This window comes from Barbus barbus, assembly GCF_936440315.1.
Source record: "Barbus barbus genome assembly, chromosome: 1".
NCBI lineage: Eukaryota > Metazoa > Chordata > Actinopteri > Cypriniformes > Cyprinidae > Barbus > Barbus barbus.
The window spans coordinates 2,289,201-2,312,229 of NC_136729.1; the positions used below are offsets into that span (position 1 = coordinate 2,289,201).

At 38.5% G+C, this 23,029-nt stretch overlaps 2 protein-coding genes across 3 annotated transcripts; one reads left to right on the plus strand and one right to left on the minus strand.

The window, feature by feature from the left end:
• The first annotated feature begins 734 nt into the window (after positions 1 to 734).
• LOC306871744 (SLAM family member 5-like) lies at positions 735 to 7,939 on the plus strand. Its single transcript, XM_079419875.1, has 6 exons — positions 735 to 1,123; positions 1,384 to 1,698; positions 1,783 to 2,064; positions 6,094 to 6,216; positions 6,304 to 6,352; positions 6,424 to 7,939. The coding sequence occupies exons 1-6, from the start codon at positions 1,075 to 1,077 to the stop codon at positions 6,515 to 6,517; spliced, it is 912 nt and encodes a 303-aa protein (XP_079276001.1). The 5' UTR covers positions 735 to 1,074; the 3' UTR covers positions 6,518 to 7,939.
• Positions 7,940 to 11,130: 3,191 nt separating this feature from the next.
• On the minus strand, positions 11,131 to 18,745 carry LOC306871732 (CD48 antigen-like). Of its 2 annotated transcripts, none has more exons than XM_079419855.1 (9): positions 18,714 to 18,745; positions 18,469 to 18,531; positions 16,845 to 16,930; positions 15,523 to 15,831; positions 15,063 to 15,323; positions 14,838 to 14,942; positions 14,682 to 14,746; positions 13,819 to 13,893; positions 11,131 to 13,541 (listed from the first exon to the last, which is right to left on the minus strand). In XM_079419855.1, the coding sequence occupies exons 3-9, from the start codon at positions 16,906 to 16,908 to the stop codon at positions 13,461 to 13,463; spliced, it is 960 nt and encodes a 319-aa protein (XP_079275981.1). In that variant the 5' UTR covers positions 16,909 to 16,930; positions 18,469 to 18,531; positions 18,714 to 18,745; the 3' UTR covers positions 11,131 to 13,460. The 2 variants fall into 2 exon arrangements, with proteins under 2 accessions (XP_079275981.1, XP_079275980.1); XM_079419854.1 differs by having other exon boundaries at positions 16,845 to 17,038.
• Between the last annotated feature and the right edge of the window lie 4,284 nt (positions 18,746 to 23,029).

A 23,029-nucleotide genomic window follows, 5' to 3' on the forward strand; every position in this document is an offset into this window, starting at 1 on the left:
TAGTCCATATCAACAACATGTATATATCTCTTGACTCCATATAGTGGTCATTTTGGGAAAATTACAGGTATTTTGGGCAGTAGGATTATAAAAATGTGCTAATATAAAGGTAGTCTATATAAAATTGCTAAATAAATCTATCATACTTTTTTTACTTAAGTACATAAAAAATGAGTACTTTTGTACTTTCACTCGAGTAAAATTTAAAAAGCAGTACTTTTACTGGAGTAATATTTTATTATACGTATCTGTACCTTTACTCAAGTACTTGATCTGTGTGCTTTGTCCACCACTGGTTTTATGTGAGGAACATCATGTTCAAACAAGCCATTATTCATTAAAAACACCACATTGCTTTGCATTCAAATATGGTTCCTCAAATCAGTCACACTAAACATCAATGGTTTATAATACTGGCCAAACGAACATGATGTCTGACAGGTACAACAAAGACAATTCATTTTATGACCACAGCAGATGAACGTTTACAGTCACTGTGTATAAAAGAGTGACAAACATGTTCTGCAAAACAGTGTTTGCATTCCATGGGATTGAAACATTTCCTTTGTAATCAATTTGCTGTTGTAAAAACACATCAGGACTAATGCGATGGTTTAGCTTTCAGTTTCAGTGGGCGTCAGTCACATTTAAAATGTGACAACGTGGGTGATGAAGAGGAAGTGTCTTGTGGTTTAGGGATGTACATACCTTAAGGCTAGAAAAATATATATGCTAGAGTTATGACTGATGTAGTAACACTGGTGTCAATCACATGTAATGGGGCTGTCTCTTTATTTTCTTCCCTAGAAGCGTTTCTTCAAAACACCAATGCTTCCTACAAAACGCCAATGTTTGTACTTTCCATCACTAATGAAGTATCAAGATAACCGATGAAAGGAAACACATGTTTAACACCACACTTCCCGTGTCGTTCAAGCGAACTGTTTGTAGCATGACTCTGAAGGAGTCAGTTGGCTGTGTTTTTGGATAAGGAGTCTCACAATCAGAAGCGGCGTGAAGGAAGGCCAAGGGCTTCAAAGACCTCGTTGATTAACGCCGACAAACCAACAAGCGATGAGTCTATGTAGAGTTGTGCTGCTGTGTATTGTGTGTATCCATCAAGGTGAGTTGACTGGATTTCACTCTTATATCGTACAGGGTTGGTTGTGTTATTGTTATATTATAGTTTGGTCCTTCGAGCGAGATTATTTGAGAATGTTTGAGAAGAAAATAAAATGTCTTTCAGTGAGAAACAAAGAAAGTGAACTTAAATTCTGCTTCGTTGGAAACAGAGTGTTTCCCTTTTCTGAGAAACAACAAAACGTTTCCTCTCACATGTTAGAGCGTTCACATAAATCAACGGCTCTGTGTTTATTTTTGCAGTGCGCGGCATAGACAGATATATTACTGGTTACAGTGGCCAGCCAGTCGTCCTGAAATCTGGAGCGGACAGATCATGGAATCTCACCAGAGTTCAGTGGTCCATTTATAAGAACACCACATACATTGCAAGTCTAAAGGATGGTGAAGTGATTATATATGATTTCTGGAGACATCAGGGTCGACTTGACCTCAACAAAGAAACGGGAGATTTAACGATCCGTAATGTGACAATGGAGGACAGCATGCCATACAATATGGCTTTGGTCACCTCAGATGATGGGCGTGAACAAGATAAAGTTCATCTCACAGTTCAAGGTAAGCAGTCTTGAGTGTAGTCAACAATCTAGTTCTACTTAATGACTGTCGGCCAGATTGAGTAACTGATATAACATCCTGCAGAAAGTCTCAAGACACCAGACATCCAGAGCCAGATGCTTCATTCCCTCAATGACAACCAGTGCTACATTATCCTTGAGTGCACTGCATTTGGCCAAAATGTGAATTTGTCCTGGGCGCCTGATGGCGAGATCAACGGATTGTATATTTCAGGAATCCCAAAGTCTGTCGTCTCTCCGTTGGTTCTTTTCGCATCATTTAGTGGCAACAGAAACGTGACGTTTAATTGCACTGCCTCCAGTGGTCAACAGACAGTGACCAGGCAAATGACAGTGGGATGTTCAGGTGAGTTTCAGCAACACATTGTCGCTTCTTTATGGTTGCTGTACATTTACATATTAAGTCACATGCTTCCAAACAAGCCAGACTCCAATCATTCAGTCCACTTAAACTCCAACTCTTCAAGCTCACATTCACCTCATTTTTGAGTCCTTTGCCCACATTTCAAAATCCAAACATCAATAGAACCATGTTCCTTATCTATATGTTGATATTCTTCGGTAATCCGTTTAGTTTGCTTACACTACACTGACAGCACACGTACATCTCAGATATGTCTATTTGATGTCTGCATTTACATCTGCAAGGTGTAGTTTTTTAGAGTTTTGGCACGTCTTAGATATGTTTTGCAGATGAGATGTCAAATAGACGTTTAGAAAATGATTTAGAATGTAAGTAAAACTGACATCTTAAAGATGTTTATCAGATGTTTGCACACAGCAGATGCTTTCCAGATGACGCAGTCTTTAACAGATATCTTGCAGACGTACATGTGCTATCTGGGTAGGTTATGAAAACTGTGTGCGTGAAGTAACTTTAAAGGGGTCATCGGATGCCTATTTTCCACAAGTTGGTATGATTCTTTAGGGTCTTAATGAAAAGTCTGTAGCATACTTTGGTTAAAAGTTTTCAATGGTGGTGTAAATCAACACCCTTTTTACGCTGCCAAAACAGCTCTATTCACAGCAACCTGTTTCTGTGCATGTTCCTTTAAATGCTAATGAGCACCGCTGACCCTGCCCCTCTCTTCTGTGGGGTGAGCAGCAGTTCTCATGAGACTGTAAACTTCAGCTGCAATTAGCCACCAAACGTGCTAACTTGCACATAATTAGGAAAGGCGATTTGCAAAGATTCATAAAAAACCTTATGCTCACTTCTTCTGGAGATGAAGCTGGATCACGAATGATTCGCACATAAGCCATTTAAGCCAGACCAGGGGCGCATTCCCTTCAAAAACAAAAGTAATCCACTGAATCTGCAGAGTCTCAGATGTCAGGAGTAAATGATGACTGCTATGTTCATTTTTACATCCAACAACAAAACACCTCAATAGTTTAGGAGATGTTCTTGTCTACATCCGCTCCAGCGTCAAAGCAATAACATATTGTTTCCAACAGGGATGGGAATATTCCCAGATTCACTGCATCGGCAAATGTTAACAATTCAATGCATCGGTTTAAAAAGTGTGCATCGGATACAAGTTGTCATTTATATCACGATGCATCATTTCGAACATGTTTGCATCAGTAAAAAACGATTTATTTATATATAATTACTAGTGGGTGCGCTATACTTTTATTATTTAAAAAATGGCCAGTAAACTGTGACCAATATTTTATATGTAGATTGATTTCTCCTCTCGAAACTGTGTCTCAAGCGCGTTCTTTCATCACCACTGCTGCGTGAATATGATGAATCACAACACTGGAATTAAAGCCTAACAAAAAATAAAATTCATAAACAGACCTTAATGTCAAACATGGATCAAATCGATCCACCATGGCAAACAGTGAATATATCTGTGCTGTTTAATGCATTTGAGACATTGTGTTTTCCTCTAACTGACACGTCACAGGTATCTTTTTCATGTGTGTATGTTAGAAAGTCAAGCAAACATATCTATTTTATTGTCAGGAGTGGGCGTTGCACGCGAGAGCAAAGAATAGGGGCACAATAATTCAGAGTAAAATATACGTTTTGCTAAAATATTTGTTTTTGGACATTAAATATGTCTTTGTGGAATTTTAAACCTACATATAAGTCTTTTTGTATGATAGCAGTGACTGTAAAGGGATTATTGTAGTATTATTTTTTTTCTTTCTTTATTCAGTGATTTTAACTTTTAATTGAGTTATTTTAATGCTTTAAATAGGAATTTTAGATTGTAATGCTATAATGTTCTGCTATCAGTTCTGCAGACTATAAAAGGTACAGCTGTCATAACAACAGGTTACTATAGACCAGGGCCCGTATTCATAAAGATTCTAAGAATCCTCTCAGAAAACTCTTAATTTAGCTTAAAAACTTTTACGTAGGAGTCTTAGCTTAAGAGCGATTCGGGACCGATCTGAGAGCAACTCTGAGTAAGGAAAAGACAAAAACTTTCATCTTAGTGAGGAGGCGGGGTTGACCCCGTTGCTATGTATGACACAATCTTTTGAAGACTGTGATTGGTTGGTTGTCAAGAAGGAAATAAAAGAGTGCTTTTAAGAGTAGGGTATATTATAAGCCTTCACTTTGAAATTACAGGCGGAATTTTTCCTCTCGCTCTTTCTCACACACACACACACACACACACACACACACACACACACACACACACACACACACACACACACACACACACATTATATATGTATATATATTCTTTATTTTTTATTTACCATGCTACCATACAGAGCCGGCGCTAGGGCACCTCCATCGGGGGGCATTTAAATTTCTAGGGGGGGGTCACAAATCACGTTGTGTGTGTGTGTGTGTGTGTGTCGGGGGGGGTGAGGGGTCTGCAATCTGTGGTCTCGTGCAGTTGCTGACGCTCGCTAAAGCGTGCAATCGCATTATGTGCTGCTTTCAAAATCGATCGCGTTCAGCAAGGAGGGGAGAGGCCCCCTTGGCGCCGGCCCTGCATATTTACTGTGCTTTATAGGAAATGAACAGAGACATATGAGCCTAATAAGTGCTGTAACAGACCCAAATCATCACTGCTGCATAGTTGCATTTTTCCAGTTGCCAAATATTTTAATGTAGTGATTTCTGGCGCTATGGATATTCTGCGCGGTGTCTGAGATGTTAGCATGTCATTAATAAGATCGGTCACAAACATGATCCCTGCACGAACTAATGTGTAGTGTCTTATTAACTCACTGTCATGCATTGTGTGCAACACATTTCTTCTCCCTCTTCATTTTCGTCCATTTTCTCCGCTGCTAAAGAAACTCTTAAGCCCCTTAAAAGTCCTCGTCCGTACTCCTAACAAGTTTGACCTTAAGACCTCTTTTAAGGGTTAAGATGCTTTCTGAATTACTTTTTTCTTTACTAGGATTTTTTTTCTTTAATTTTAAGAGTAAACGCCCACATTTCTAAGAATTTTCTTAGAATTTTGTCACTAGGAGCTACTTTTTGCATTAAAATTCTTCATGAATACGGGCCCAGGTTAGTTTCCCAGCATGAGTGACTAAGCTTGATCTAGGCCTATGTTAAATTTGCTTTATGGAACCAAATCATTTGACAATGAGTCAGACTAACTGAAATTAGCCTGGCTTATTTGGTTAACTTGTTTTATGAAAAAGTGATCTCTTGTTTTTTAAAAGTGATCTCCATTGCATCTTATTGCATTGAATCACATTGTGTTGAATCAAAATCGGATCGCACTGCATCGTAATAGGCGTGAATCGCATCGCATCGGTAGCTGCTTCATATGTATCTTTAATGTATCGTATCGTTGGCTATGCATCGGGATGCGTATTGTATTGGCGTGAGTCATGAGATGCACATCCCTAGTGTCAATCAATAGTCATGGGAGGGGCCTGGGTCTGTGTGACGTACATCAGGCCAGAATCTGTGAAAGACTTGATCTGAGAAAGGGGTTATTATTTGGGGGGATTAAAAAAAAAAAGCACTGGGTGGATTTCTATCATTATAGGGTGGATGTGTACACACAACACCATGTAAAAAGTGAATTTTGCATCCGATCACCCCTTTAATTGTCAGCATTGCCTGATTTTTTTAACTGCTTGTACTCTTGGTGCATCAAAGTCCTCCTGAGAAGTTCGTATTCACGATTTGGGAAGTCGTAATTACCACATCAGGTGCATTCAAGTCACTTTGGTCTGAGAAGATACTTTGAAAACCTGATGCTGCATTAATTGAAAACCTAGCGTCTGCTTAACACATCTATTCAAACCTTGAGCTATTTTTTAAATTAGTTTTTGGTAAAAATGAATTCACCGCACTGGACAGTTTAACAGGGCAAGGCCTTTGAAAAGTGACACATGCAAATATATGAAGAGTTGTTTGATTCTTTTTTTTTTCTAGAGGAGAAGCAGAGGGGTGAAGTCTGCACCGTTTGCAGTTCGTGTACTTCCTCTGTGATATGGAGTATTCTGGTTACAACTGCATTTGTGCTGCTTTCTGTATATGCAGTTACAAAAAATAAAGGTAACAGACATATCTTGTAATCAGCTTTACCGTGCAACTTTCACATGACTTGTATTGTCTTTATTAACTGTAATCAATGTTTTCTAGACAAAATTCGAGCTGCTTGCCCTGAAAGTCTCGGTTTCATCCAGAATAGGTAACATCACACCACAGACATAATGGACTCAGTTTACCGTGGTTCTTATACTGGATATTTGTTTTTTGAAGAACCACCAGTTCCAGTCTTGCCTCCCGTGGTGTTCAGAGGAAACAAAACGCGGTGCAAGAAGAAGAAAAGTCCTCTTGCATAGGCTTCAACTGAACAGTTATCAGCATGTGTGTTACTCACATGGTTCATTTTAAAGAAAACAATGTGCAGACGTTGTGTTGGTTTGACCTCGTTGGATGTGGTCTGTGAAATGTGTCATCTATCACTTGTGTGAATGATAATTCCTGGTACTTTAGGCAACATTTTCAAAGATACAAAAAATGGATGTTGTTTCCAAAACCATTTGACTGAAAGATCTGAAGTCTTGTACTCCTTCACTTTGAACGGACATGACATTTCTGGTACTGATGGCCTTTAAGTATTGTCTCAGCATGTTAATGACGTTTAATAAATTGTCTAGCTTCTTTGTTCAAAAATGCATGTGAAACGTATGATGAATTGTAGCAGTATGTGGTCAGTGTGTCGCAGTATTCTCAGTAACGTCTATTTTAAGTCATCGTGAATGCTGTTTTGGTCTTGTCAATGGGAAGTGGTCAGTTACCTAGAAATGGACACATTTCAGCATTTCTCGATATGAGAAAATACTTCAGAAACTGGTTCCATTAAAAGGATGTTGCACTGAATTTTAACACTTTTCCAAACTGCCCAGCGACTTTATTTCAGATTTTTTTTCAAAGTTTTATTTACATTGTCACTTGGTCACAGAAAGAACATAAGACAAATCAGAACAATACATTTAAACAAACAAAATACAAGGGAATATCAGAGTAACTTATTCTAACTGTAACTTATATAACATGCTATTTTGGCCAAATGACAGAAAGAAAAAAAACTGACCACAAAACTCCAATAAACTTTATAACCTGTAAGTTTATGAAAATGTAATGCAATGCATTTACTGCCTCAGATGTGACCGTTTTAATGTTGCAAAACACTCGCTGAACTCCACTTCAGCTTGACTTTGGTAAAATGCTAATATGACACATGCAATAGTCTTATTTAAAACCACAATATCAAATTTGACACCACCATCTGAGAGCTCAAACGAGTTCAAGTATTCAAACAGAGCGTTCTGATGACGGGGTTAAAAACAGGACAGAAAATAGCTTATTACTTCTAAATTATGTTTTTTTGATGTACAAATCTTGAAAACATTAAAAGTGGACCTCGGAGAGTGGACCTCCTTTAAGTGTAGGTGATACCTTAAATTTACCTGGTTTTAAAAAAGGTTTTAACTTCATAAAACTGCAGAAACCATGATGAAAATGGCCTTTACTGACAGCAGAGTGAACAAAGAGACATTGTTTGTGACAGAAGCGGCCTGTAACTTCACCACACTAGACACAGGGCAGAGCCACTGAAAAGGGACACATGCAAATATGAGAAAAGTTTTAGGCTTTTTTCTAGAGGGGCAGCTGAAGTGTGAAGTCTGCACAGTTTGCAGTTCGTGCAATTCACTGCGGTCCTTTTGGTTTTAACACATGCATTAACAAAAAATAAAGGCTACAAACGTTTCGTACATGTGTTGTGAGTTCTGGAAATGATTCGGTTCAGTTCATCCGGTTGCTTAAATACAGGACTGACAGCCTTTTTTGGCACGACATGTCAACAAACTCTCAGTAGAGTATTAGTAGACGGTGTGCTTCATATTTGCTAACTCTTTATAGTCTCCCAACAGACACTCAACTGACTTTAAGTATCTTTGCAAGTACATATCAACTTATTCTAACCCTACCAGTCTGCCCCTACATTTCTACTAACTCTCATTATAGTGTTAGTAGTGTATCAGTAATGTTATTTATAGTCAACAGAATGTGTTAAAGCAGGGGTAGGCAACGTTGGTCCTGGAGTGCCGCTGTCCTGTAGAGCTTAGCTCCAACCCTAATCAAACACACCTGAACAAGCTCATCAAGTCTTCAGGATTACTAGGGCTACAGGCAGGTGAGGGTTTCAGGGTTAGAGCTGAACTCTGCAGGACATCGGCACTCCAGGACCGACGTTGCCTAGCCCCTGTGTTAACCATCAAAAGTGAAACCCCCTTGTTTTTTTTGCTGTTGTGTGAACGTGAACTCTTAGTCAGGTTAGTGGCATATTGACAGGAGTGAAAACAAGGCTGTGATAGAAGTAATGTCCGTTCAATGGATTGTACTGTTGTTTGACAATATAGCTATTATTCAGCTGACAAAAAATATTTCTATAAAAAATAACAATAACTTCGGCGTTCGGTGCATTCCAAACAGGATATATCACCCTCCGAAGGGCACTTCAGAGTGAAAACATTCATGGCAGCCATATTGAAGGGTCATTACAAACCGAAGTGCTCAAAACTAGCCACTTCAAAGGGCCCTTTGGGCTCCCATGATCCTTTGCGGTGATTCTTTGCATGATGACGGCGCTTCCGTGTGGGCACAGGATGATGATGCAGAAGGGGCACTTCAAGAAACAGTTGTTTGGTCCCCTACACCCGTCGAAGCTCTCACTCCGGAGGGTAAACCCTTTGAAGGGATTAGAGTATAGGGAGGAGCCCTTCCAAACGGAACGCAGGGAAAAACTCCATAAAACAGTTTTGAAAGTTGTGAAAATGAGCTCATCTAGGACCTTTATACAATGCGTCCCATAGTCTATCCCTCACAGCCTTTTTTTCATCCTGGCACTTAACCTGACTAAAGTCTGTAATGATTGTGAGACGACTTTGGAGTGACGGCTTCAATCTTATAGCGTTATGTGAGAGAAGTTTTAAAGGGTTAGTTCACCCAAAAATAAAAATTAGCCTGTGTTTTACTCACAGGCAACCTAGGTGCATATGACTTTCTTCTTTCCGACGGATCCAGTCAGAGTTATATTAAAAATCATCCTGGCTCTTCCAAGCATTAGAATGGGAGTAGGTGGGTGTTTCTGTTCAACAGTCCAAACGTAGTTAAATAAAGTGTGCGAATCCATAATAAAACATGCCTCACATGGTTTCAGGGGGTGAATAAAGGCCTCATGTAGCGAATCCGTGCATTTTTGTAAGACAGATATCCATATTTAAAATGATATAAACACCTTTTCCTCACTTCTGCTGATTGTCATACGTTATGATGTATTTGACTACATTTGGACTGCTGAACAAAAACACCCACCTACTCCCATTCTAATGCTGGGAAGAGCCAGGATGATTTTTAATATTACACCTGTTGGATTCGTCTGAAAGAAGAAAGTCATATACAACTAACCCTTTAAGGACATAGATGGCAGGTCAAGCGTCGGGCTGATGAGTTTGAGATATTAAGTGACCTAAATGCCTGGCAGTGGTGTAAATATAAAGAGGGGAAGTGACTTTAGTTCTACATTGTATCAGCATTCTGGAGTCTGAGAGCAGCTGACTGACTCAAAGGCTATCTATACACTCCTACACAGACAGAATTAGCCTACATGACAAACTGAGGTTACAAGACAGATTTTACTGGATCAATCACAATATTCCAGCTGTGAACTTACTAAACATGTTTAAATACCATAGAAACATGCAGAAACTATACATGTTTATTCTTGTTATGTTACAGATTCACTAGATATGTAGAACAGACATCTGTAGAGTGTGATGGAATGATGTTATTAAGAAAAAAACAACTTCAAAAACGTCACTTAAATAGTCATGTCAAAGAGTCATTCACACAGACGTCTTGAGCTTAGATGATTTCAATCATCGCTAAACTGTTGTGTCTTTGGTCTCAATATTATTGCTTTACTTTCGATTTTAATGCATATCAATAAGTGAAACTAAGCAATTTTAAGTATTTGTCATATACAGAAAAATGTGTAGAAAAATACATACATTACCATTCAAAAGTTTGGATTCAACAATGATTTTTAAAGAAACTGTAAGATACTTTTATTCAGTAGGGACAGTGCTTGAAGTGGAAAAAAAGTGCAGGTACTCTGCTCACCTACACCCCCCCTTATTAATTTATTTATATTACATAAATACGTACTTTTTAAGATATGCTTTTCGTTATAAAGTACTGATTCAAATTAGTAATCAATGAAGTAGACCATTGTAGTAACCACACAATGAAGTAGACCGACTCTGCTTGTGTTCATTCACATGATTGGTCGAGATGAGAGGTGATCCCGTCTGGGTAGTGTGATTTACATAGTTTCTATATCATTTCTAATCATATATAGGATCATATAGCCTAATCACCCAGACCCTGACGATTTTACTCTGAGTGCCGGCAACATGTCAGAAGTGCCGGTACTCACAAAGAAGTGCAGGAACTTTAAAGACTAAAATATGTGAAGTGCGGTACTGCGTACCAGTCCACTTCAAGCACTGAGTAGGGATGCATTAAATTGATCAAAAATGGCAGTAAAGACAAGTACAATGTTACAGAAGATTTCTATTCCAAATAATTGCATTTCTTTTGAACATTCTATTTGTCAAATAATCATGAGAAATATAATGTGTCACAGTTTTCTCGAAAATATGAACTGTTTTCAATAATAATTAGAAATGTTTCTTGAGCAGCAAATCAGAATGATTTCTGAAGGATCATGTGACACTGAAGACTGGAGTAATGATGCTGACAAATCAGCTTTGATCACAGCAATAAATTACATTTGAACTTATATTCAGATCAGTTTATTTGAAATTGTAATAATCTTTGGTTACACTTTATTTTGATAATCCACTTTAGACATTCTATTTTTTTTTTTTTTTTTTTAAGTGACTTGTGGCCAAGTATGGTGACCCATACTTGGCTATGAGTATGTGCTTTGCATGTAACCCATCCAAGTGCACACACAGTAGTGAACACACACCTGGAGCAGTGGGCAGCCAATCATCATGCTCCCCGGGCGCTGCGGCAGTTGGGGGTTTGGTGCCTTGCTCAAGGGTCTCACCTCAGTCGTGGTATTGAGGGTGGAGAGAGTGTTGGTTATTCACTCCCCCCACCTACAATCCCTGCCGGACCTGAGACTCGAACCCACAACCTTCAGGTTACAAGTCCAACTCTCTATCCATTAGGCCACGACTGCCCCAACTATACGTAACTTTGTAACTATGTGTCAACTACATGTCTACTAACTCTCAGTTGGGTAGGTTTAGGGTTAGTACAATAAGTTGACATATACTTGCAAAGTTTGTAATAGTCAGTATGTTGTATGTTGTGAATAGGGATGCAACGATTATAGATTTTGCTGGTACGATTATTGTCTGATGAATAATCACGGTTTTACGATTATGACGATTATTAGGCATTTATTCATTTCCCAACATTAATAATGTATAAAATCACATGAACACTCTTTAGATGTTAAAGTGTTATTTATTGCTGGCTTTTGAAATAGAAATAACACAGTAACCAACAATACAGCACAAAATAATAATAAACAATCAACAAACAAAAGTCCATCTCTCCCATTAGAATTAAAAAAGGTGACCGCTGCTCTGTAAACATCCATGACAGTATTTCTCTTTTGAAAATAATGAACGAAAGAACAATAGGTAGGTCCCATTTGTTAACATTAGTTAAAGCAGGTTAACATTAACTAAAAATGTGCAATAGCTAATTGTAGTTAATATTCTTTGTTAATGTTGATTAATAAAAAATACAACTATGTTAGTTAATGTTAGCTCCATTGAATTATATTAAGACAACTTTTGATTTTATAATGTATTATTAAAAGTTGAAATTAAGATAGCATTATTAATAAATGCAGTCATTGTTTTTTCATGTTAACTAATGTAACTTGTGTTACTGAACAATAATAACGAATCAGTCGTTGATATATAGATAGGCCCGCTGTTCTCTATTATAGATCAGTGGATGGGCCATGTTTAGGTTAGAAACAATGTTGGAAAATAAATAGCTCATTAAGTCTTTAAGTAAGAATTATTTGATGCTATTGTGAAGACTAAAGCGAATATAAATATCTAAATGACTGTGAGTGTGAAACATTATTAACACAGTTTTAGGAAAGTAGCGCAGCTGATTTGTTTGCTGGGTTACCGGGGTAACGGCAGCGCCCTCTAGTGGCGAATGTGCGTCATTCAGCGCGTCTTCACTTTAACTCGCTCCGCTTTTCTTCTCATCTGTGCTCATTTAAATTAAACCGTTGCCTTTTTAAAGTTCTAAAGTAATCATATGAGGCTGCATCGCAATTTTTCCATAAATAAAGAAGAATAAATTAATATGTTTGTTATAGGCTACTGTATAAGTTAGGCTGTTTTGTATTTTTATTTTTTTGTATTCGCACTTGTGCTCCTAAATACATTTTCCAGTTCGCACACATCTATTTTTAGTCGCAAATGCGAGTGAAATGCTCGCACTGTGGAGCCCTGCACACTACTATCGACAGGCATTTCTCTGGTGGAAATAAAGCTTTGCTGTTTAGTCCCTCTGTCACTAATGTAATTAGTGTAGTAGCCTCCTCTGATAAGCAGCGCGTCATTTGAAGCTGGTGCACCACTAGCGTGGCTTTGTTTTCATTTTGCACAAGCTGCAACAGTTCAGCTCCGTGCAACAGAAACACTCGGTTTTGCGAAACCTTTACGATTAATTAACCGTGACGTTTTAAAGCGCGGTTAATCGCAGAACCGGTTAATCGCTGCATCCCTAGTTGTGAACCCATCAAAATAAAGTGTTAGAAGATATTAAAGACAGTCTACTAATACTCTAATGACTGCTAGTTGACATGTAGTTACTTACTGTTAGTAGAATGTCTAAAGTGGACTATCAGAATAAAGCGTTACGTAATATTTCACAGTTTTTCCTGTATTTTTGATCAAATAAATGCAGCCTTGCTGAGCTTAAAAGACTTCTTTCAAAAACTTTAGAGAATCTTACTGAGCCCAAACATTTGAATGATAGTGTGCATAATGTAATATTGTGTTACATTGTGAACTCTGCACACTTTATAAAAAGGTGTTTCAACATGATACATTTAATACACAGCACATTTAATGCAAGAGTTCAAAGGTCAACCGATGAAGTTTAACCGGTCCAGAAATGAGAGGACAAAACGCTACACAAACCGTCTGTCTGTGGCTCACTCACAGGACATAAGGGGAGGAAGTGCTGGGGCTGACCGCAGGGTGACGCTGATAGCTGATTTTGTCATACAGGGTTTGAGGCTGCAGGGGGAGTAAATGTGTGACATTACAACAGATTCCAGAGAAACACTTCGCAACAGAGCATTCAACTTCTCCAAACATGCAACAAAACATTTCTCAGTCTCACTGATTCACTGTATGTGTCGAATGCTGACCGTGCCATATTGCCATATTCATTTAGCCTGCTATGCTATGTGCAATAATTATGATTTTGTTGGTAAAAACATGCTATGAGCATTATTTATAAGCAAACAAATGGATGGCAGCAGTAATAATGTATGCATGCAAGTGCACTCACCAAGTTTTGTGAGAGTTTTGTGTCACCCACAGTTTCATAAATGGACATCCCATTTACAACACTTTCAGAGCGTTTCTGTAATATAGATTAAATCTGGTTAGCTAGAAGTTTATCAGCATTTCTATGCCACAAATTCGGTTTATATGCATCTGAAATGAAGTTCATATGTCTAGGATGCAGAGGCGTACAATTTCTTGTTCTTGTTATCGTTGGAGTGTGTGTTACAAGAAAATACTGTTGCAGTCTTTCTACCTCAAAATTGCATGCTAGTTGAAAATAATTAGCCCTTTCTGAGTAAAAATTGTTTCATCACAATTTTTTTGTCTTCTTTTTTGCTCAGAAATTGCTGGTAAATTTCACAAATTACAAAGAAACAGCAAATAACAAAGGGAAGTGGTGTGTGGCCCAAGTATGGTGATCCATACTCAGAATTTGTTCTCTGCATGTAACCCATCCAAGTGCACACACAGTAGTGAACATACACCCGGAGCAGTGGGCAGCCAATGCTGCAGCACCCGGGGAGCAGTTGGGGGTTCGGTGCCTTGCTCAAGGGTCTCACCTCAGTCGTGGTATTGAGGGTGGAGAGAGCGCTGGACATTCACTCCTCCACCTACAATCCCTGCCGGACCTGAGACTCGACCCCCACGACCTTCGGGTTACAAGTCCGACTCTCTATCCATTAGGCCACGACTGCCCCACGAATGCAACGTGACAATTTAATAATAATCTAATAATAAAATTTAGATAATAATTAAAATAATAATCTTTCTTTTAATGACAGCTTAGAAAAATTCTCTGAAATCTTCTTGTAGAACCACAGGAACCTTAAAAAGTAGATATATAGCCAGAACTGAGCCGCTCACCTTTGCAGTGGCATCAGTGTTCACGTCTTCATAGACTGTAATACCAACCTCACTTTCTCCTTGTCCTGAAAGTGTGTGAAAACAGCTGTGAGGTTGTGGTTGGAAAGCTGTATAACTCCTGCACTGTTTGTGCACATGCACACTTGTTTAACTCACCTTTATTCTTCCTCCACCTGCAGCACATGGCAAGCGTTCCACTGAATATGACGACAGCGACGATACCAACGCCTACAGCGATCAGCAAATACTCCCAAGGAAAACCTGCATGTTTGCACCAAGTTGCAAATTTATTAGTGCTCTTTATAGATTTCAGAAGAGGTTATATGATTTCTTAATCATTAGAGAATTTAAGAAATTCTATATTTTATTGCAGAACAATACCTGATGACATGCTTGTGCACACTACAGTCTCAGTAGTATTCTTGGCGCTGAAGGTGTTGTTGGCCGTGCAGGCGAGTGTAGCGCTCTCTGCTGGACGGAGGCTGATATTCAGGTGAGATCCTTGAGTCGGGATCTGATGACCGGTCCAGCTGTAGGAGGGATTCTGATCACCAGACGCCAGACACCAGAGATGAACCATGCAGATGTTTTTTGATTGCAGCCAGGAAGAATTGTACTCAATCTTTACCTCTTTGATGAGATCTGTAGGAGAATAGTATCCGAATTATATTAGCATATATTAATTATATTAGCAAACATATTTCTTCATAAAGGAACCATTTAATTTCTTGACCCTGAACGTATTCAGCATCAGTTCTTAAATGTGTTGTTTTAGAATTGCTTCATAGAACTTGCATCTTAAACAGCATTGACAGGAAAAATATCAAACAATTAAACTCACCATGAACATGGAGCACAATTATTTTTGTTTTGTATTGTGTAGATTTTGCTTCTGCAACAACAGAGAAGCTTCCAGAATCCTGGAGTTTAAGGTCTGATACTGTTACACTAATATTGTCTTCATTCATCTTTAACCTTTTGTGAAATAATTCAGTTTTAACTTTTTGGAAATTATTATTTCGATATTCAGCAAAATTAATCCCATTATATTTCCACTGCACTTCAAGATGTTCTTTTGGATAATCAGCAGTTAATTCCAGTGAGTCTCCAACAGCTTTGTGCACATCTGGATCTGGATCAACACACGACCCTACAATACAGAACAAACAACACAAAATGCTTACATACTGTCACAAATTCACATATTTTTCACATTTAACATAAAATAAAATGTGTCCATTGACACACTTCATTAAATATCAGTTTGACATCAACATCAACAAAACCAATGAGAAAAAAGGGAACAGAAAGTTGACATCATAAATAAACCATCAAGAGAAGCTCACAGAGTTTGAGTTTATGCTATCAGCACAGACCATCTCTCTGTCTTCATGAGGACGACTCCACAGCACCATCAGCATGAAAATAACATCATTCCCACCAGATCTGGATGCACTTGGTGTTGTTTATAATGTAAATTTGCAGTGCACAGTGACTCCTAATCTGTGTCTGTATTTGGTCACTTGTGCCCACTGTAAGGAAGTGTTTCACAGCAGCACTTCTACCCTTCACTATCTTCACTACTGTCTATTTTCATTTTAATTTTATTTTCTCATATCCACTTATTTACTCTCCTTCAACAGTTGCATGTCTTTTTGCAAGTATTCCACATTTTTGCCATTTTGGTTAACATTAAGTCATATGTTTTTTATTATGGTGAATTCAGGTAAATTGGGACACTTTTTGCCATTGAGATGACTAGACAAATGTCCCAGTTAACCTGATTTCACACTGTAATGCTGGTTGCAACAGAAAAACGGTCTATTACAACAAGCCACATTCTCTAAAGATAAGGCTTGAGGTTTCCTGAGTCGAACGCCCTTTTCTCAGATGAAACTCTGATATTACCTTAACATGCATGAACATTTACGTCAAAAAGTAAAGTAAAAATACAGCTATAAGCATGCACTATATTTAATTTTGTATTTATTAAGCAAACATAGTTCATTTCATTTACTACGCCACATGGAATCTAGAGCATTGCATATATTAGCATTACACATATGGAAGCAAGAGCAGTTTTCCAGATCTACATTCATTCCGCATTCATACATAGGCGTCTTACAACCTGTTGGTTAAAACCTCCTTTCTCAAGTCACTCACCTTGGAGAAGGAAAACCAGGAGAACTCCTAAAATGGAGCAGCAGGACTCTTGAAAGACGTTCATGTCCAGAAGTTTAGACGACAGACTGAGGCATCCGTGACAGCAGATACAGAGAAACAGATACAGTGAAACAGAAGAGACAAAAACAGACTTCCTCACACCGACTGCTCTGCGCCTCTAAGTTTGTGCATATCTGCAAATATAACAACACACAAAAGAGCTTTGGTGAAGAGACCTTAAAGAAGCGCTTTCTTAACGCTGTGGGGCTTTCTCGTGTCTAAATTAGTTTGCACCTCCCACCACCAGGATCTAGTGCCACCAACACTGCAGTGTGCGGGAAGTGAAGGTTCAGAATTTACATGCACAGTACTATAAACAAGCAGAAGTACTGGCAGCTCATCAGGGAGTGAAAGTGAAGTGAAATCCTAGAGGAACAAGGATGTTTTACTTAGAAAAGAGACTCTCTTTGTTAAAGGTCCTGACGTGTCAGAGTTGAAACAGTAAGCTTCATTTTGCTGATGGAGCTGTGAAAGTATAATATTAGTTTGCTTATAGTGACCACAATGTAACCAGACTCATCTAACCACACTGGGCGCCAGTGCAAAGCGACTTTCTCACCATCTCATCTTCTCACATCCAAACGAGAAGGCGTAAAAAAGTACATATATTCAATTGACACACCCTTTAATGATTCGACTGCACATCAGATCAGGTTTTTTAGACTGTATAGGACATTGCAATGCAACAACATTGAGTCCATCAGAGGAAGTGAAACTCACATAGACAGAAGTTTTAGTTCTAATGGAAAGTATTGGTCAGGCGGTCAGCAGAACAGTACGGCCCAGCAGGGGCTAAAAAGTGTCCCTGGACTTTCTGGCACAGAGCAGCCCACCACACCCGGCCCGCAATACACCACACCATAAACCCACCGGCTAACACAATTCAGAAATAAAATGCTATCTATTGTTGTTTTTTTTTATTATTGAAATGATCATTTTTAACATTAATGAATGACTGGCTTTTACATTATAATTAGTCATTTCTGGTTTATATGACAAATAGTAAATAATTTAGAAGAATTTTTATACATCTTTTTTAGAGGGACAGTTTATCACTAACTACCATAATATCAGTCCATATGACACAATGCTGCTTAAAAGACTTTGATTGTAGTGCAGAAAGTGGACTGTTTTTTATGGTGTCTTTCTATTGGTTCTTTAGAAATCAATCTAATATGCTGATTTCCTGAAACATTTCTGAATATTATCGTTATTAATGTCTTGGCTCTTTATCTTTCGACGCCATCCGACTATTCTCAGTCATTGCATGTGTAACCGAATACTTCTGTGGTCTGCGTTGTGTTGAGTATCCGAGTAAATAACAACAGAAGAGCGCTGGATTGGGTCTGCATAGAGAATATATTTTTATATAGACAGATCGTTACAACAGCTTCAGCTCACACATCAGTAACGCTCTTCCATTCTGGAGAGAGACGGAAAAGCGACAGGGGGGGGACAGAAACGGGAAGACGACACTCTGTACCCTTCAACTTATAAAGAAGAACGCATGAAACACGACAATATTGATGTTAAAACAACATAAAACATGTTTATCAGTGCATACCTGCATAGAGAATATACAGTTAGACAGATCGTCACAACAGCTTCAGCTCACACATCAGTAACGCTGTCAACAAAAATAACATCCCAAAGTAAGCCAATTCACGTCAGTGAAAAATGTTATATGATCTTACATCTGTAAGTAATGAAAAAAAACTAATAAAAACAACTTAAACATTGTGTATTTTTGTGTGTGACTTATTTTCAACCAATGCTAACTATTAATCTGTAGCATGGAGTATAGCATACCTCTTCCATTCTGGAGAGAGACGGAAAAGACCGCTAAAAGAACAATACATCAGGTATGGCTGCCTGGACTGAACCATTTCGTTGTCAACAGGGGGTGGGGGTGGGGGGGGGGAAGAGGTGAAACCATCACCTCCTTACAGACTCTTTTTTAATGTATTTTATAAAAACTGATTTAAACAATTATAGATCAGCATTGAATGCATAAACCAGAAAATCTAGTGAAACAAAACAATCTTAACCTCGTTACACATGGGCCCATGGAAAGAGTTATTCAGTTATATAACTTCTTCAAAGTTTATTGTCTCCTACATTATATATTGTAAGGGGGTGGTGCAGTGGTTTATCCAGAGGTTGTACTTTCTTCGCCAGCTGAGGAAGTTCAACCTGCCACAGGACTTACTGAAACAGTTCTACTCCGCCATCATTGAATCCATCCTCTGCACCTCAATAACTGTCTGGTTCAGCTCAGCTACCAAATCTGACCTCAGAAGACTACGGAGGGTAGTCCGGACTGCTGAGTGAATCATTGGTACAACCCTCCCCACTCTCCAAGAGCTGTACTCATCCAGAGTGAGCAAAAGGGCTGGTAAAATCACTCTGGACCCCTCACATCCAGCACACAACCTCTTTGAACTGTTACCATCTGGGCGACGCTACAGAGCTCTGAGCACCAGAACGACCAGACACAGGAACAGTTTCTTCCCTCAGGCAATCCATCTCATGAATACTCAACAATAAACGTGGAACACACAACTATAATACATTATCCATTGACCACACTCACATATTTTATCTTTATTTTCTCATTTCTAATTTGCACATACTTGAGCTGTACATACATAGTTGTCTATATTATATATTGTGTTTTTGCTGCTTTGTACATTGCCTATTTCATTAATTGTTGTTATTCTTTTATTATCTGTGTCCTGTCCTGTTACTGTCTTTCTGTTGCTCTGTGGAGCTTCTGTCACTACAACAAATTCCTTGTATGTGTAAACATACTTGGCTCATTCTGATTCTGAACCTCACAATAATACCACTTCTGCGCATGCGCCGAAAATTCATACAGTCATCTGCGTTAAGATGTTTCTGTTAGCAAGTGGAAGGATAACAAATGTGCCACCACCTTCACATAAAGTTTAAACGACAATGATTTTATAGACAGGCACAAAGACAGACCAACATCACTTGGTGGAGCTGAATGAAACGGTGCAGCGGTGCAGGTAATGTACACTAATTTAACGCACTTATTAAAACTCATATGCTAATATTACATAGAACCTAAGTGTTATGATTGTTTTGGACTGCAAGAGCCTCTTTCTCTATACAGATCTGTTTAAAATATTCCCTGTTAGTGTTTACTTTAAGATTACAGCTGCATTCATGTGTTTTGCTCACGTAAAAAAGTTAATTTTAACCATTTACTATTGGTTAGCTTAATCTTTATAGAGATACTGTATTTATGGAAAATGTAAAAAGTTCATGCTACAGTGAAATTATATCATGAAAGTAGGGCATTTAAGTAGAAGCATGCAGTGGTAATTTCTTCATCTCAAACAAACGGTGGTGGCTATACCATAACAAAAATGTCAATGTCTCAATAACTTGTCATGTGTCCTTGAGCATCAATTACAGTTTGACAACGATGTCTCATGCTGTTAACAATTCGACTTATTGTCTGCTGAGGCATGGCATCCCACTCTTCTTGAAGGGCTGCCCTCAGGTCACTGAGGTTCAATGACTACCAACTGAATTTCTGAACATGCAAAATAAAATAAAAATCATAAAACCTGACAAAAGTCTTCTCTACACCTTCCTACACACACACACACACACACACACACATATTTTGTATGTAAATATAATTTTGTATATAATTTTGCCTTCTTCTCACACCATGTGCTCCTGTGACCATGTGTCAGAACAGGACGTCCCACCTTCAAATAGTGCTTGATAGTGACTCCCACACCCTATTGGACTGTTCTTTGATACTTTTCAAACATTTTAATTGGTTGGAATCATTTAAAAAAACATACACTTAACATGGAGCATAAGAAAAACTTTCCGTTGCCTGAGGGCAACACTATGCAGTAGAGGGTTAATAAAAATATAATTTGATAGTTCACATGCATTATTTTATAGGCCCATACACACTGGTAATCAAATGTTTGAAATAATTAAGACTTTTCATTTAGTTAGTTTTTGAAAGAAGGATTCATTTATTTGTTCAAAATTACAGAAAAATAATAATATGAAATAATACACTTAACCTCCTGTCTGTAAGCAGACTCGTCACCGTCCTGGATGAGGCCAATCAGTGTGGTGTCATCTGCAAACTTCAGGAGCTTGACAGAGGGGTCTTTAGATGTGCAGTCGTTGGTGTAGAGGGAGAAGAGCAGTGGGGAGAGTACGCAGCCCTGAGGAGCTCCAGTGCTGATCGTACGAGTGCCGGATGTGAATTTACCAAGCTTTACTAACTGCTGTCTGTCTGTCAGGAAGCTGTTGATCCACTGGCAGACGGAGGTGGGGACGGAGAGCTGAGGCAGTTTATTTTGAAGGGTTTCCGTGATGATGGTGTTAAAAGCGGAGCTGAAGTCCACAAACAGGAATCACATAATTCCCTGGTCTGTCCAGATGCTGCAGGATGAAGTGCAGTCCCATGTTGACTGCATCATCCACAGATCTGTTTGCTCTGTAGGCAAACTGCAGGGGGTTCAGTAAGGGACCAGTGATGTCCTCCAGATAAGCCAAAACCAGTCTTTCAAATGATTTCATGGCTACAGACGTTAGAGCCACAGGTCTGTAGTCATTAAGTCCAGTAATTTTGTGTTTCTTTGGGACGGGGATGATGGTGGAGTGTTTGAAGCATGAGGAGACTTCACACAGCTCCAGTGATCTATTGAAGATCTGTGTGAAGATGGGGGCCAGCTGGTCAGCACAGGATTTTAGGCAGGCTGGTGACACACCGTCTGGGTCTGGGGCCTTTCTTCTTTTGTTCTTCCTGAAGACCTGGTACACATCTTCTTCGCTGATTTGAATTGTAGGTGTGGGGGAGAGGAGGGTTGCTGGAGGTGTTAATGGTTGTGTGGAGAGGTGTTCAGGGCGGGTGTGGGGTGATTTTTCAAAACGACAATAAAACTCGTTCAAGTCGTCTGCCAGGTGTTGATTCTCCAACAACAACTCAAGCACAATCGCGCTGATTCACGCATGTAGTATAATGAATTGCGTTTTAGTACAATCACGATAATCGCAATGATGAGAGCGCATATGGACAAACAGTTAAATTAAGTGTGTACTCTATAATACATTCATTTTTCTACAACAAGTACCTCATCCAATCATTAACATTTAGGCTTATTGGCATTTTTTTTTTACGTTGCACATTCTTCTCTACTTTTTCCCCAGAAAACTGAATTGAAACAATGAATAAAGTTAAGCAAAAAGTAATTTTGTTATATGATTTACAATGAGCAGTATATTTTAGGCATATATGGCTAATAAACTTGCATATAAATTCAATATATATTGTTAACAAATGGTCAAAACATATAGTACCATATAAAATGTTGATATATATTGTTAACATATATGGTCATAACATGCAATACCATATAAAAATTAACCATATAAATACTTTAAATACATGTTTATATACAAATTTTACTATGGGAATTTCATTTATGTTATAAACACATACATATATCCAGAAGATGGATATATGTGATAATATATTGCCTTGTATGTAACATATATGATAACATCACTACTGATATAGGGACATATATGTCATATATTACATTTCCGTATGGGAATGGGTTTATGATGTACTTAAGCTTAATGCTTTTGGGAAACGCAGCCCTGCAGAGTTCAGCTCCAACCCTAATCAAACACACCTGAACAAGCTAATCAAGCTCTTCAGGATCACTACAAAGTTCCTGGCGGGTGAGTTTGATCAAGATTGGAGGTAAACTCTGCAAGAAAGTGTACCTCGAGGTTGATGGTACGAGTTGAGAAGCCCTGATGTAGGCCATACTGGTACTTTCAGTTGTAAAATATTGCACCTGATGTAGCTGCTGTGCCATCTTGTGGTTAAAATGTAGTTAGTGTGCTCATGTAAAACAGAGGAAGGAGATCTTATTCATTGTTTCTGGTTTTGTAGGGAGATTGAGACGTTTTGGGTTATGGTTGAACAAGAACTTAATGTTATTTTATCTATTAATATTTGCTGTGGCCCAAAACATATGTTGCTTGGGATATATGATGACATTATCGTAGACAAACATGAAAACACACTTTGCAAGTTCCTAACATTTTGT

Bases quoted from the DNA above. Each gene is read 5' to 3' on its own strand.
- LOC306871744 (XM_079419875.1), top strand. From the start codon at position 1,075: ATGAGTCTATGTAGAGTTGTGCTGCTGTGTATTGTGTGTATCCATCAA. The intron at 1,699-1,782 runs GTAAGCAGTCTT...AACATCCTGCAG, and splicing joins AGTTCATCTCACAGTTCAAG to AAAGTCTCAAGACACCAGAC. The intron at 2,065-6,093 runs GTGAGTTTCAGC...TTTTTTTTCTAG, and splicing joins AATGACAGTGGGATGTTCAG to AGGAGAAGCAGAGGGGTGAA.
- LOC306871732 (XM_079419855.1), bottom strand. From the start codon at position 16,908: ATGAACGTCTTTCAAGAGTCCTGCTGCTCCATTTTAGGAGTTCTCCTG. The intron at 13,894-14,681 runs GTGAGCGGCTCA...TCTATATTACAG, and splicing joins ACACTGATGCCACTGCAAAG to AAACGCTCTGAAAGTGTTGT. The intron at 13,542-13,818 runs GTGAGTGCACTT...CTCCCCCTGCAG, and splicing joins CAAAACTCTCACAAAACTTG to CCTCAAACCCTGTATGACAA.